Below are 12,708 nucleotides of genomic sequence, written 5' to 3' on the forward strand. Positions count from 1 at the left end.
AAACTGTGTTTTGCAACCAGACTCAAACCCATCCATAGTTTATCTAGGTATGTACGTTGGTTGTCAAACTTCAGCTTGAATGACGCCGGCTTCCAGTCGATGATAAGGAGTGAAGCTCGTCTGTCATGTTTGGCCCGGCGTGCCGCTGTGTATGCAAAGCCTCTGTGCATAAGCAGACGAGCGGCGCACTTCGTCACGTAGCCTCCTATGAAGTGCGGCGGCTGGTGTGGCTGCGCCGGCGCCCTGTCGTCAAAGATGCAGCCGGGAATCTCACTGGGCTTCCCACGTTCACAGACCTGCCGGCTGCACTCTCGAGTCGCATGCAATAGTGGTGTGCTGCCCAGTGCGGCTTGTGATCACTTAACATCATGCACTCGCAACGATGTTAGCCGTTGGCGCGCCCGCAAAACCCCAATGACACGCGGCCATACGCTTTTGTGGCATTAGTGTGGTATTAGTGCGGCATTGTTGCCGAAGTTTTGTGTCATTACGCTAGCGTTAACCCAAGGTTGAGAAACCAACTAAGACAGGAACCAAGGATGACTTAAACGGGAAAAAAGATGAAGAACGTGAGTGGTTTTATGGAAACACAACGCACGTTAACAAGTATGTTTGAAATTGAATGTTGATTCGCAGATGCTCTTTATGAGTGTGAATAGGTTTTTTCCATATGCTCATACGTGTCCTATACATCATCTATGTCATCTATAGATGACACGAGGATATAAATAATTATTGGTAGCGTAAACGAGTGACTGTCAAGTGTTAAATATGCTGCCTGGTTTTGACAGTTAACAATCACTATTCCTCGATGTGTTGTGGTCGGTGGAATATGGTGAGCTTGCTTAGTATTGATCTCACTAGACCACTTTTACACTGAATCCGATTTTAAATGTGATTTGGTGCCTAATTTTGTCCAGGAAAGTGTTTGTGTTCTTGAGCACTAGTCTGGCATGATCTGCGGGTCACCGATTAAATCAAGGTGGCATGTTGGACACCGTCTGATTTATTACCTACCAGCATATTCACTAATTTGTCCTTCATTCAGCTCCATTAAGGGATAAAAGGCAAGGTGGTCCTGCCACCCCTTGAGCCGGCGCATCACTGGCAATATTTCCCGCCCGGCGAGGGAAAGGGTATACCTACGCTCATGCATTTAGAGCGCAACGCATTTGGGTACCGATATCATTGAGCGAGATACTCCTGGAGTGTCACTCTTCCGTAAACACCCGGAATAAGATTCAGGCACGTGCGTGCTCGTAGACCGTACCTGTGCAATGTCTGTGTTGAGCTCGGTCCACGCGGCTCGGAGACGTTCAGTGTGTCTCATGCAGCATGTTTAACCGACAGGTGGACAGCTCTCGACAGATGACCAGTGCCCATTGACGACCGGGTGGCCCTGAGTAACTGCCTGGCCAATGGCCTTGAAAAGCTGCGGCCGTTCTTCAGAACAGGTGTGTACTGAGTCGTGTAAGTCCGTGTGTGCATATGTAGGCCCGTAAGGCGCTTGTTTTGATAATCGTTATGTGGGTGTATACCTTGCTTATGCATTTCCTTCTTAATTTTTACTGAAAGCCTGCCAGGCCATTTTATGGAAATGTTCTGTTTTGCTACATTTGATTAGAAAATGGAAACGTTGCACAAATGTCAACGAAAAAAAACGATTGAAGTCCACGAATGTTGAAAATGTCGTAAAATTGGCCTACGTGTTCAGGGTAATGTCCCTGAACTGGAATTATTGGCAGCAACTACAGCCGGCTGAATATGGTAACACATGTGCTGCTTTGCGCTTTGGAAGGTGGTTGAGCCATAGCGCAGTCAAGATGTTCTGTGTTACACTATGGTTGAACGCCTAACCTCTGTGTCGCGTGATATTGTGATAAGAGTAACGGACATCACTAACAAACTGCCTGTCTTTCAGCATTGCTGGCAACCAACCAAGCGCATTTGATGACAACCTATAAAGCATTTATGAAATGAGCACCAAAATATCCCTGATACTTCTGGCATCCTTTTCAGCAGAAACAATTACAAGATGAGCTACGTTCTCTGCGCTGTCAAATCGTTTACACTCAGGGGTGTAGTTTCGCAAAAGAAGTTTGGGACTGAGTAGGAAAGTGGCTAAGATGACTCCCAAAATGCACAAAAAAGGGATGCACGCCATGTGTGACCCGTTTTGTGCTCAGCGATGGTGGATTGGAGGCCCCAACTGATACGAAGGGAACCACGCCCCGACATACACTTTTTATGGTTGTGCGTAGGCATGCGAGCTTATCAATAAGGGGTGCAATACAATGGAGTATTTGAATCTGTTATTTTTCCACGTAGATTTAGATAGTTAGGCCAAAGACTCCTTGTTCCTCGTGCCATATTAAGCCACAGGCACGCGCAGATAATTTTCAGCGTATCTGCGTCCGTCAAAACACGCACATTTTATGCACTGATTCATACTTTTCAGCCATATGTACTTTGAACGAACATGTACACATAACCGGGCTCTGCGCAGTAAAACGCTTCAAGTAAAATACATAGCAAGTTGCGGCATATTCTCCTAAAAAATTGCAGATAATATACAGAATTGCATCTATTCAGCAGATCCTTCCAACTCGCTACCCTGCGATAGCTCAGGGAAATTCATCCCTTATTTTTATATAATCCCACGCGGCGCTACATTTTACCGTGCCCAGTCGAACGTAGTTAGGCAATGGCGCATTTGAGCGATTGGCATCTTTCGGTAATAGTTTGTTTTTCGTTGGCAGGGATACCAGAAAACAACGTTCCACCCGGCGACCCGCTGGTGCTGGATGAGCTCGTCTTCTCACGGGACGGAATGGACGCCAAATACTCCAACGTGATCGTGCACGGATTATCCTCTTTCGAACTGCGCAGCCTTGAGTGAGCCAGCTCAACCGCACCCAGCTGTGCCCCCCCCCCCCCCCCCCCCTCCGTGCAAAGAGAAACGTAACCGTCCCATTCACGTCCGCGTCTCCGATTCCAACGCCAATATTGTGTCAGACAGGTTTGTTCAGACAGCCTTATCAGACGACTTTTCAATGCCAGGACAAGGCTAACAGGATGCCTTTGATGCTTGTGATTGTTATAAGCCGTTGTCGCATTACTCAGGGCTCCGCTTGTTTGTGCTCGCGCCTGTTTGTCCTGTACGTGCAGACATTGGCCGCCGGTGCGGCTGTCAGCGCTCTGCCAGCCCTGCTCGGCGTTATATCCTGGCCTCGGTCTGCACCCCTGACGATCCTGTGTTCCCCTGCCCCAGCGTGGACCTGGTCTGCACCCCTGACGATCCTGTGTTCCCCTGCCCCAGCGTGGACCCGGTAGAGCGCACGGTGGCGTTTGACCTCAGCGTGCCAGAGGTCGACTTGACGGGCGACTACGACGTCAGGGGAAGCTTTCTCGTCCTGGTAGTTACCAGCCGCGGCAACTTCTCCTCCCAGCTCAGTAAGTGCCCATCGCGGGACGGGCCGCGGGCGGGGCGGCTTTCGCCTCGGAAAGGTCACAAACCCCGGCCGATCGGCGCCGCGTTTCGTGTCGTCAGAGCCTCGATACCAAAACAAGCTACAGGTCACCACCCCCGCCACACGGTCGCTGCCGGCTCTGCGGAGAGAAGGCAGTGAGACGAGCCAGAGATTCAAGGAGATTGCTCCTCGTTTGATGCTTCCTTTGCTTCACCGAGATGTGAAATCAGCCGCATGTGCACGTGCGTTCGAGTCCCTTTGCATCCCACGGACGGACGGAACTTCCGGAGAAGAGAGAGCTTGTAGTTTAAAAACATGCGCATCGTGCTGTTAAATTAGCGTTTTTGACAAGTGAAGTGCGTATCATCTACATGGCAGCCACTTAAAGAATTAAGTAGTTATGTGGGAGGGCGTAGCAGTACAATTACTGGTGACGAAATGATGTACTTTCTACGCGCCTGGGATTCTAGGCACCCATAAACATTGACTGAACCGCTCAAATAAAGCCTGAGCTGAACTCCGCTCCAGATTTCTACCGAGCAAACATTCGCCGTCTTTGTACATTCAGGAGCAAGGAATTGAGCAAACGTCACAGCCTTTTCTGACAATGGCATTACCAATTTCATGTGTAAATGGCTTCAGGTCAGACCCCCGCGCATTCTCCCCGCAGCAGTCCCAACAATCAGCTACCTTCCCCGCATCCTCCGCGCAGCAGTTCCGCCAACCAGCTGCCTTCCCCACATCCTCCGCGCAGCAGTTCCACTAATCAGCTGCCTTCTCTGCATCCTCCGCGCAGCAGTTCCACCCATTATCTGCCTTCTCCGCATCCCCCGCGCAGCAGCCCCACCAATCAGCTGCCTCCCGCACATGACCGGCTAAGCGGCGAAAATAGCGTGGCTGATTTGTGCTTGCTGTGGTCACCTAGCACATTCCAACAGCGGCCTTTAAGGGAGCGCTGGAAATGAGTTGCCTTGGAAGCACTGGGGGTTTCTTGGTGCAAAAACACCCTTTTCATGTAGATGAACTTTATGTTAGCTGTCGAACCGCTCTGGATCAAGCAGAACATGTGATGCTCTTCTTCGTTAAATTATACGGGATTCGATTAATTGCCTATGGAAACGGAAACGTTTGTTCACATTATGCTAGAAATGCTCCAACATAACCAGCATACATAAGGCATAAATGAACAAAAAACTACGCTGAGCGTAGTTTTAGTCTGCACACATCTCAACTTCTCTTATTGAAATTGGGTCATCGGGGCACGGTTATACAAGTGGCAGGCCTGGAAGGCGGTGACGTCAGAGCTGCGTCATGCTGTCACCATCTGACGGCAATGCGTTTTCCCCGTCGCGTTCCATGTCGATCTCCTTGCCCTCCCCTTCCCCCCCCCCCCCCTCCTCGCCCTCCCCCATGTTTCACTCGACTGGCATTATTGACAAAATGTAGCCGCTGGGATAGATGCCATTCGAGTGACGCCGCGATCGCAGAGTTTTTTTTTACGAAGGATAGCTTGTGGCGTGTGGCCCGTCACGTAAGCGTGTCGAATTATGGGAGAATTCTACTCCATCTGGTCGGCTAAATCATGATTCCCGGTGACGGATGGCTTGGCATGCAAGGTCATGGTAAGGTCGCTCATGGCAGAGGTTTCAAGCGCTAGTCGGCGATGTTCAATGGCGCAACCGTAGGTGGCGACCGAAGCCCCGCGATGATGAGCCTTGAAACTGACTGCCGCATCTGCACACATCTGTCGTGCATGCGTGCAGACAGCTGGTTTTGACGCAAAAATACAATCACCAGGATAATCATATTATGCCTGATCATTAGACCTCCCCACCATGCCCGCCGCGCTCTCTAAGAGGAGCTCTCGCTGCAAAGGCTAATGACGGCTGAAAGGAGTTTTCAGAAATAGACGCGCAGTTCCTCAAGAGGTTTTTGGTATAAGTTTCAGGCTGCCTGCATGCAAGCTGCTTAATCAGCCATTACTTACCTTCAACAATGCATTGTTAACAAGACTGGGCACGTTTGACCAAGGGAAAATTATTCAACGAATAATTATCTCTTCGATAGCCATTCCTGGAGATTATCCATTTGCGCTCGGCAGGTCCGGAAATTTTTCCCAGATTCGTCTTCCTTATGCCATGCATAGCCAACGGTCACGGCTATGCATAGCGAAAAAAGATTCTCCGTCTGGGCCAGCTCCGAAAAGTTCCTGGGATTTTCCCCCGGTACGGATACCTAACTACGATAATTCTCCATGCTCCCAATAGCGAACGTAATTCCTCAAAAATTTCCAACCATCCGGACCATGTTTTCAAAATAATCCACCGCCCAAACGGGCCAATAGAGTCCCATGCATGTTGCAAAGAACATATAAAAATGCGAGCTTCGGAAAAGCCCAAGAACGCGCGTCTATTCTAGTTCCACGCAGCAGCTGATGCCAGCTCGATCACCTACGTAGCAGCGTCGCGGGACAAACATTGTTGGCGTGGAAAAAGCAAGTAATTATATTGGTCAACGTGTGGGATGATGTCCGCAGTCGATCACCTGCTCTCCAGTGCAAACCGTGACTTCCGCTCGTGTTTTGGTGTGGTTTGAGGTATTGGTGGGCATATCTTGGTATGTCGCAAGGTACGGCTTGAAGAATTGGTGGCATGTCGTGACGTCCGGCTTGAGGAATTAGTGGCATGTCGTGACGCCCACCTTGAGGGATTGGTGGCATGTCGTGGCGTCCGGCTTGGGGGTTGGTGGCATGTCGTGGCGTCTGGCTTGAGGGACGGGCGGCATGTCGTGACGTCCGGCTTGAGGGATTGGTGGCATGCCGTGACGTCCGGCTTGAGGGACTGGCGGCATGTCGTGACGTCCGGTTTGAGGGACTGGTGGCATGTCGTGACGTCCGGCTTGAGGGACTGGTGGCATGTCGTGACGTCGGGCTTGAGGGATTGGTCGCATGTCGTGACGTCTGGCTTGAGGAATTGGTGGCATGTCGTGACGCCCGCCTTGAGGGATTGATGGTATATCGTAAGGTTTGGCTTGAGGGATTGGTGGCATGTCGTACGGTCCAGCTGTTGGGATTGGTGGCCAGTTGCTAGCATGTCGTAAGTTGCGGCTTGCTGCTATTCCCGTTGTGATCATTGTCGCCAAAAGCATACCTCCTTCTACGTTCATGGGTTTCGGCAGCCGAAATGGCAAGCAAGCCCCGGCTCAAATCATAGGCGACTAATTTCTAGTAATATAAGCTATATATTTGACCATGAACACTTTATCCAGACTTGTGCTCGTTTCACTCCAGTGAATCGATAACGACTCAGACTCGCATAGTTGATTCGGCCTTGACCTCGGGCGACACACCACAGTCGTCACTACACTCCGACTTCGACCCGAGGAGATCAGCCCGATTCTGGAGTCGGCTCTGATGGAGTTGTCTCCGATGACCAGAACTCCTGGGAATGCCGTTCTCTGTGTTTTGCAGACGCCTGCGAAGGATGTAATCAGACGGGTTTTTAGAAGGACACTGATATACATGACGCTCATTCCCTGCACATTTAGGGGCAGCCGTAGTCCTCACATATTTGTTCTTCCATCTCCGCTCGAATCGAATCAATCATTTTTTTCAGCCAATAAGACTGGCTCAATTTCTACTCCATGCGACATATATTTGCAAAGGAATCAACTTATCCGCTGACTGAACGCTAGTGTACTAGAACACGGAACTGCGTTCGGCTCTGTCCGTTGCAAACACAAGTTTTGCTGCTCCCTTGAAGCTCCTTGCCTGCTGAACTCCAACGAAAGAGTTGAACAGCCGAATGAACTGATACAACCCATGTGTGTAGGTTTCCGAAGACGGTTGGCTCCGTTCGCTCAGTTTATCACCACCTGCGTCATGGCAAGACTCGCGTCTGTCGTGACCTCACCTGTTCTACGCCACAGCCTTGTGGCGTTTTCATACACGCCACAACCTTGTGGCGTTTGCAGAATACGCCACAGCCTTGTGGCGTTTGCATACACGCCGCAACCTTGTGGCGTTTGCATGCACGCCTTGAGCTTGGTTATGCTGGTATGTACGCAAATGTTGCATAGCAATAGCCTTTTTTGTGAGATCCGAAGAAGAGCTGTGCTTTGACTGCAATATGTTCCAAACATGCGCCGACAGCTGCAGGAATGTGAGAAAAAACATCCGTCATTGGTGTGCACACTAACTCACTGTCACCTGTCGGAAAGGTCAACACTGCACCTGCCAGGCTGTGGGCTCTCGCCTGATCCGGTACAGCCGGCATCAGTGACCTTGGTTGACCAGCGGGGTGGTGCGTGAACTGCGGACGGGGTGGACGCCAGTTACCCGTATAACATGGAGGTGGCCGTCGTTCACCCCTTATAACACGGAGGTGGACGTCACTCACCTGTATAACGCGGAGGTGGACGCCAGTCACCCGTATAACACGGAGGTGGCCGTCGCTCACCCCTTATAACACGGAGGTGGACGTCACTCACCTGTATAACGCGGAGGTGGACGTCACTCCGTATAACACGTTGGCGCTGAAAAATCGGTAACTCTACTCGACCAGCATGCGCAATAGTCAGTGGTGACCACGTGTGACCTGAGGGGTGGTAGACGTCAGTGATCCCTTGTGACCTGCGGGGTGACAGACGTCAGTGACCCCTTTGTGAACCGCGGGGTGGCAGACGCCAGTGACCCCCCGTGATTTGCGGGGTGGCAGAAGTCATTGACCCCCTGTGACCGGCAGGGGCGGTGGATGTCATTGGCTCTGGTGACCTGGTGGTCCAGCCAGCGCAGGCCGGGGGGCGGTCAGCGCACGTCCAGATGGAGAATCTTCTCGTCCAGCTGGAGTTCGGAGAGACGCACCACGAGCTGGACTTCAGCCCGGACACACACCCGGTCATTGGTAAGCATATGGAAACCCTAGCACCCGACAGTGCCGTTTCATTTTGCCAGGACCGACTCAGGCGTTTACAGGGTGCTTTCTCATTTCTAGAAATGAAATGTTTTATACTAAGATATATATTTGGTGCTGGTAGTCGATACCTTTGCGAGGTCTTACGTACGACAAAAGTGTTGGATAGATGTGATCCGTATGCCGTCCGTATGTTTAAGCATGTAGGCTTTTGTCAGAATGTATTAGAAAAGTAGGCACGCACAGATGTACCGAAAAATGAACGACATTGCCTATCATTTAGCTTATTCGTGTTGATGAAGCGTTTGTCGAAATTGAACTCATCCTTGTGTTGCCCAGTCGAACAACGTTTGTCCGATTGTTGGTCTTAACAACAGCAATGCCTTAAGGAACGGCAGTTCAAACTAAATATAGGAGTAAGTGCAGGAACATTCATGTCACCGTTAAGAACTCGTAGACAGCCAGCAGCATTGCACGCACGGAGGTGTAGCGGCCTATAGCCCTTTTAAGAGCAATGCTAGAAGCATGAATAGTCCAGCTGTGCACAAGGAGTACGCGGCTAATGTAGCAATATCATTGGAACCAACGACTGAAGCTGTGTGTTCCCATGAAAAGCGTAAAATATTTTCTGAATCATATTGTGTCGGTTGCACGCAATCTGACCATTTGTCTCAATTACCTGCTTTGGTAGATGTTAAGTAGAGAAAACTCTGAGATGGGTACCTGGCGCTTAATTTCCAACTCTTTCTGGTGAGAAAGTGAGAGGGGGAAAAGGGAGAAGAGGAAGATAAAGGCAAGAGAGGGAAAAAGAAAAAAGGAAAAAAAGAAAGAGAAAGCGTGAGAGACAGAGAAAGAGGGAGAGAGTGAGAGAGATAGAGAAGAGAGAAGAGAAGAGAGAGAGAAGAGAAGAGAGAGAGAAGATAGATAGAGGAGAGAGAGAGAGAGAGAGAGAGAGAGAGAGAGAGAGAGAGAGAGAGAAGAGAGAGAGAGAGAGAGAGAGAGAGAGAGAGAGAGAGAGAGAGAGAGAGAGAGAGAGAGAGAGAGAGAGAGAGAGAGAGAGAGAGAGAGAGAGAGAGAGAGAGAAGAGATAGAGAGAGAGAGAGAGAGAGAGAGATGAGAGAGAGAGAGAGAGAGAGAGGAGAGAGAGAGAGAGAGAGGAGAGAGAAGAGAGAGAGAGAGAGAGAAGAGAGAGAGAGAGAGAGAGAGAGAGAGAGAGAGAGAGAGAGAGAGAGAGAGAGAGAGAGAGAGAGAAAAGGCAACAGAGAGATAGAGTACCAGGGCATAGACCGTGCTCTAGTGTTAAGCTATTGCATGCATCTGCGGCCGGAAGGGAAATGTTCCATTTCGTTGTCATTCGGTCTCACTCATAAAGATGATGTTCCTGGCCTGCAAACCTTATGTTTTATATGCAACTCATGCCGCATTTTACCAGCTGTCAAAGCACACGACCCAGAATGGGGTAGAGAGGTGCAAAGCTCGTTTTTGACCGCTCTTACACTTTTTTGACCGCTCTTACACTTTTTTTGACCGCTCTTACACTTTTTTTGACCGCTCTTACACTTTTTCATGAGGTACCGGTCTTGCATGTCAGGCTTCAAACTTGCCAAGCCGCGCCAGCGCATTGCTGCGTTACGATTAGCACCAGACAGCGGCCGTTATAAGCACCACATGTAAGACGCTGTTTTTCTCTCTCGAGAAGATTATGATGCGGAGATTTTACTGCGTCAATGCAGAGAACAGTGTGACATTCGGTGTACGACGGCGGGAAGCTCCCGTTTCGCAACATTAACGTTTCTATCCTGCAGCGCTACGCCACCGTGGCCATGGGCTATATTCAGTGGCCTGGTTGCGACAGGGATAAGTTCTCTGCCGCGTCGTGAGAGGTACGCTGGTCCGGAGACAGATCAGCTGTTTTTGGAGGGTGCAGCCGGAATTTGCGACGGGAGGGGGGCTACCATGATTTGCGACGGTGGGGTTCTTTCTTACAAGCGAGTCTCATCCTCATTGGCAACACCTTCGCATTGCGAACAGACTAACAAAACCCCCGGCACAAGCTAACAGTGCAGTACCAAGCGTATCAACGAGCTATCGGTGTTGATTTGCCCCGGTGCTTTCAACAATTGTTTCAGATGTGTACCGTATATATCCTCACGGCTATCCGCTAGTCTTGTTACTGAACTACGGTTGTTAGACTCTATATGTTCCCATACCCGCACGCCCTTTGATAAATATTATATTTAAAACCAAAATAGTTTTACTCGTCACTGGATTCCGGAAATACCTCCAGCGGTGTAGCGAAAAACTGCGCTTGAACGTGACTGGGAGGGGATTAAGCAGTGTCCCACTTTTAGGACATATTTCAAGAATATACGCTATTGAAATATTGGACCCAGTTAGGTCTAATGATAGCTCTAGGAACCGGCACTGCAGCACCGTCAAGACATAATAGAAATGTCAAATTCATGTCATTTTTTAGTCCAAATTACGCTGCCAAACGTCTTTTAACACCACCACGCCTCTTCACTGCGGTCGCGACCACCGTCATCACTTCTACTTGTGCAAATGAATTACGTCTGTGATTGGCTCAGCGGGCGTCAGGGGCCACTTACCGAGAAACACAATGGCTGCAGTTTGAACCAGTGCGTCACCATGAACCATGTGATACTCCCATTCTCAAAGTCAAAGTGCGCCTCGAAAAGTGCCACTGTGACAAACGCCATGGGGAGAAATCAAAAGGCGTATTAGAACGATTCGTTAAATTCGCCGAATAGAAGCCTCATGGTGGCATACTTGTTTAAGTATGTTGCAAATATTACAGAACACACATGTTGGAAAAATCAAGGCAATTAAATGTTTCACTTTCCTAGTGATGAGCAAAAAGTTTAGTAAGATGCGTCCCGCAGGAGCGGCCTATTCAAATCCAGATTCTGAGCTATTCAGTAGGATTTCGAGAGAGCTGGTATTACCGATCAAATCGGACGTGGCTGATCTAACAGCAGTCCTTACACATCCACAGTACCGTTTGGTCATGCGGATTTTATCAATGTTTCCATTCTGCTTTTTCTACCCACTTGGCGAATGTTTTAATGAAACAGCGAAATGCTCGAGGTATGTCTATTATTTATTCATTAACTGCGCAGGTACGTGGAGAGGCGTTCGTCGCTAATCTGGCAAAAAATGTGCCTGGATCACTTCATTCTGAATTTTAACAAAAATCCGACTTCGTCATTCTTTAAACTGCAGGTAGGTACTTACATTATGATTAATGTGCACCTGTAACTTAAGTGCACCCTCTAACGGAATCATTAAGAATGATGACCTATCGCACGATTATACCACACAGCAGGCACCGGGACTCACACGTAAACACATCCTCACAATGTGGGAATGATAAAACGTGTCAAATGCGGAACATGCAGCGTCCATGCCAAAAACCGGACCCGAAAACTTTTTCGGAACTGGCATGACTGATCAATTCGTAGGAATCTGATCTAACAATAAGCAAAGAGTACAAACAGATGGCGTACTCCCTTTAGGCAGCATGACCCACCTCTTGGCTGCGGCATGTCTATGAGCAAATTTTGCATGGCGGCGGGTAGATCGGAGCCTCGGCCCAGACGCACGTCAGGGCCCGCTCTCCGGCTTTCTGAGACCCATGTTTGCCCCGTATCCTGCTTTAAACCGATGAAATCGGTTACAGAGTATATCCCAGATTCGTATTCAACGCTGGTGATCCGTTTGCTATTTGAAGGTGTTGGACTCATCAGTTGGTTTGATAGGCGAGCTTCTTGAAACAGTGGGTGGGCCAGCCCATTCTGAGAACTGTGAAAGACACTCCACCTGCGCGGCACACCACTCTACGAACCCCGCCCCATTGTGACTTGACGCTCCTCCCCCTGACCTCGGCTGCCCGGGCCCGGCAGGCGAGACGGTGCGACATCTGGTGACCAAGAACGACCGCGTCCTACTACAGGAGGTGCGGCCCGAGCTCGAGGCCAAGGTGGCCGAGCTGATGTCTCGCCTCGTCAACCAGGTGCTCACCGTTCTGCCCGTGGACGCCATAGTGGACCGAACGCCACAGGCCAGCCACTTATCACAGGCGACGCTGCCGGCGGCGCGACCCGGCACAGATGGCAGCACTGTTTCGCTGCCGGCAGTATAATGCAGACCGGGGCTCGGCCGCGCCGTGCAGGCTTGGGGCCAAGATTGGTTGGGACAAGATCTGAGGATTTGGAGTCAGAATGTGTTTTACGATCAACTATAAACGTTCAATAAACAGTCGGACACCGAAAGTAGTACACGAATGCCGGTCGAAATAGCCGCGAATT

At 49.9% G+C, this 12,708-nt stretch overlaps 1 protein-coding gene across 1 annotated transcript; it reads left to right on the forward strand.

The window, feature by feature from the left end:
- Positions 1-1,385: 1,385 nt before the first annotated feature.
- LOC119102495 (uncharacterized) lies at positions 1,386-12,672 on the forward strand. The gene is made up of 5 exons (XM_037225864.1): positions 1,386-1,454; positions 2,760-2,895; positions 3,320-3,453; positions 8,213-8,371; positions 12,304-12,672. The coding sequence occupies exons 2-5, from the start codon at positions 2,831-2,833 to the stop codon at positions 12,540-12,542; spliced, it is 597 nt and encodes a 198-aa protein (XP_037081759.1). The 5' UTR covers positions 1,386-1,454; positions 2,760-2,830; the 3' UTR covers positions 12,543-12,672.
- Positions 12,673-12,708: the final 36 nt, after the last annotated feature.

This window comes from Pollicipes pollicipes, unplaced genomic scaffold, assembly GCF_011947565.3.
Source record: "Pollicipes pollicipes isolate AB1234 unplaced genomic scaffold, Ppol_2.1 Scaffold_5724;HRSCAF=6776_pilon_pilon_pilon, whole genome shotgun sequence".
NCBI classification, from domain to species: Eukaryota; Metazoa; Arthropoda; class Thecostraca; order Pollicipedomorpha; family Pollicipedidae; genus Pollicipes; species Pollicipes pollicipes.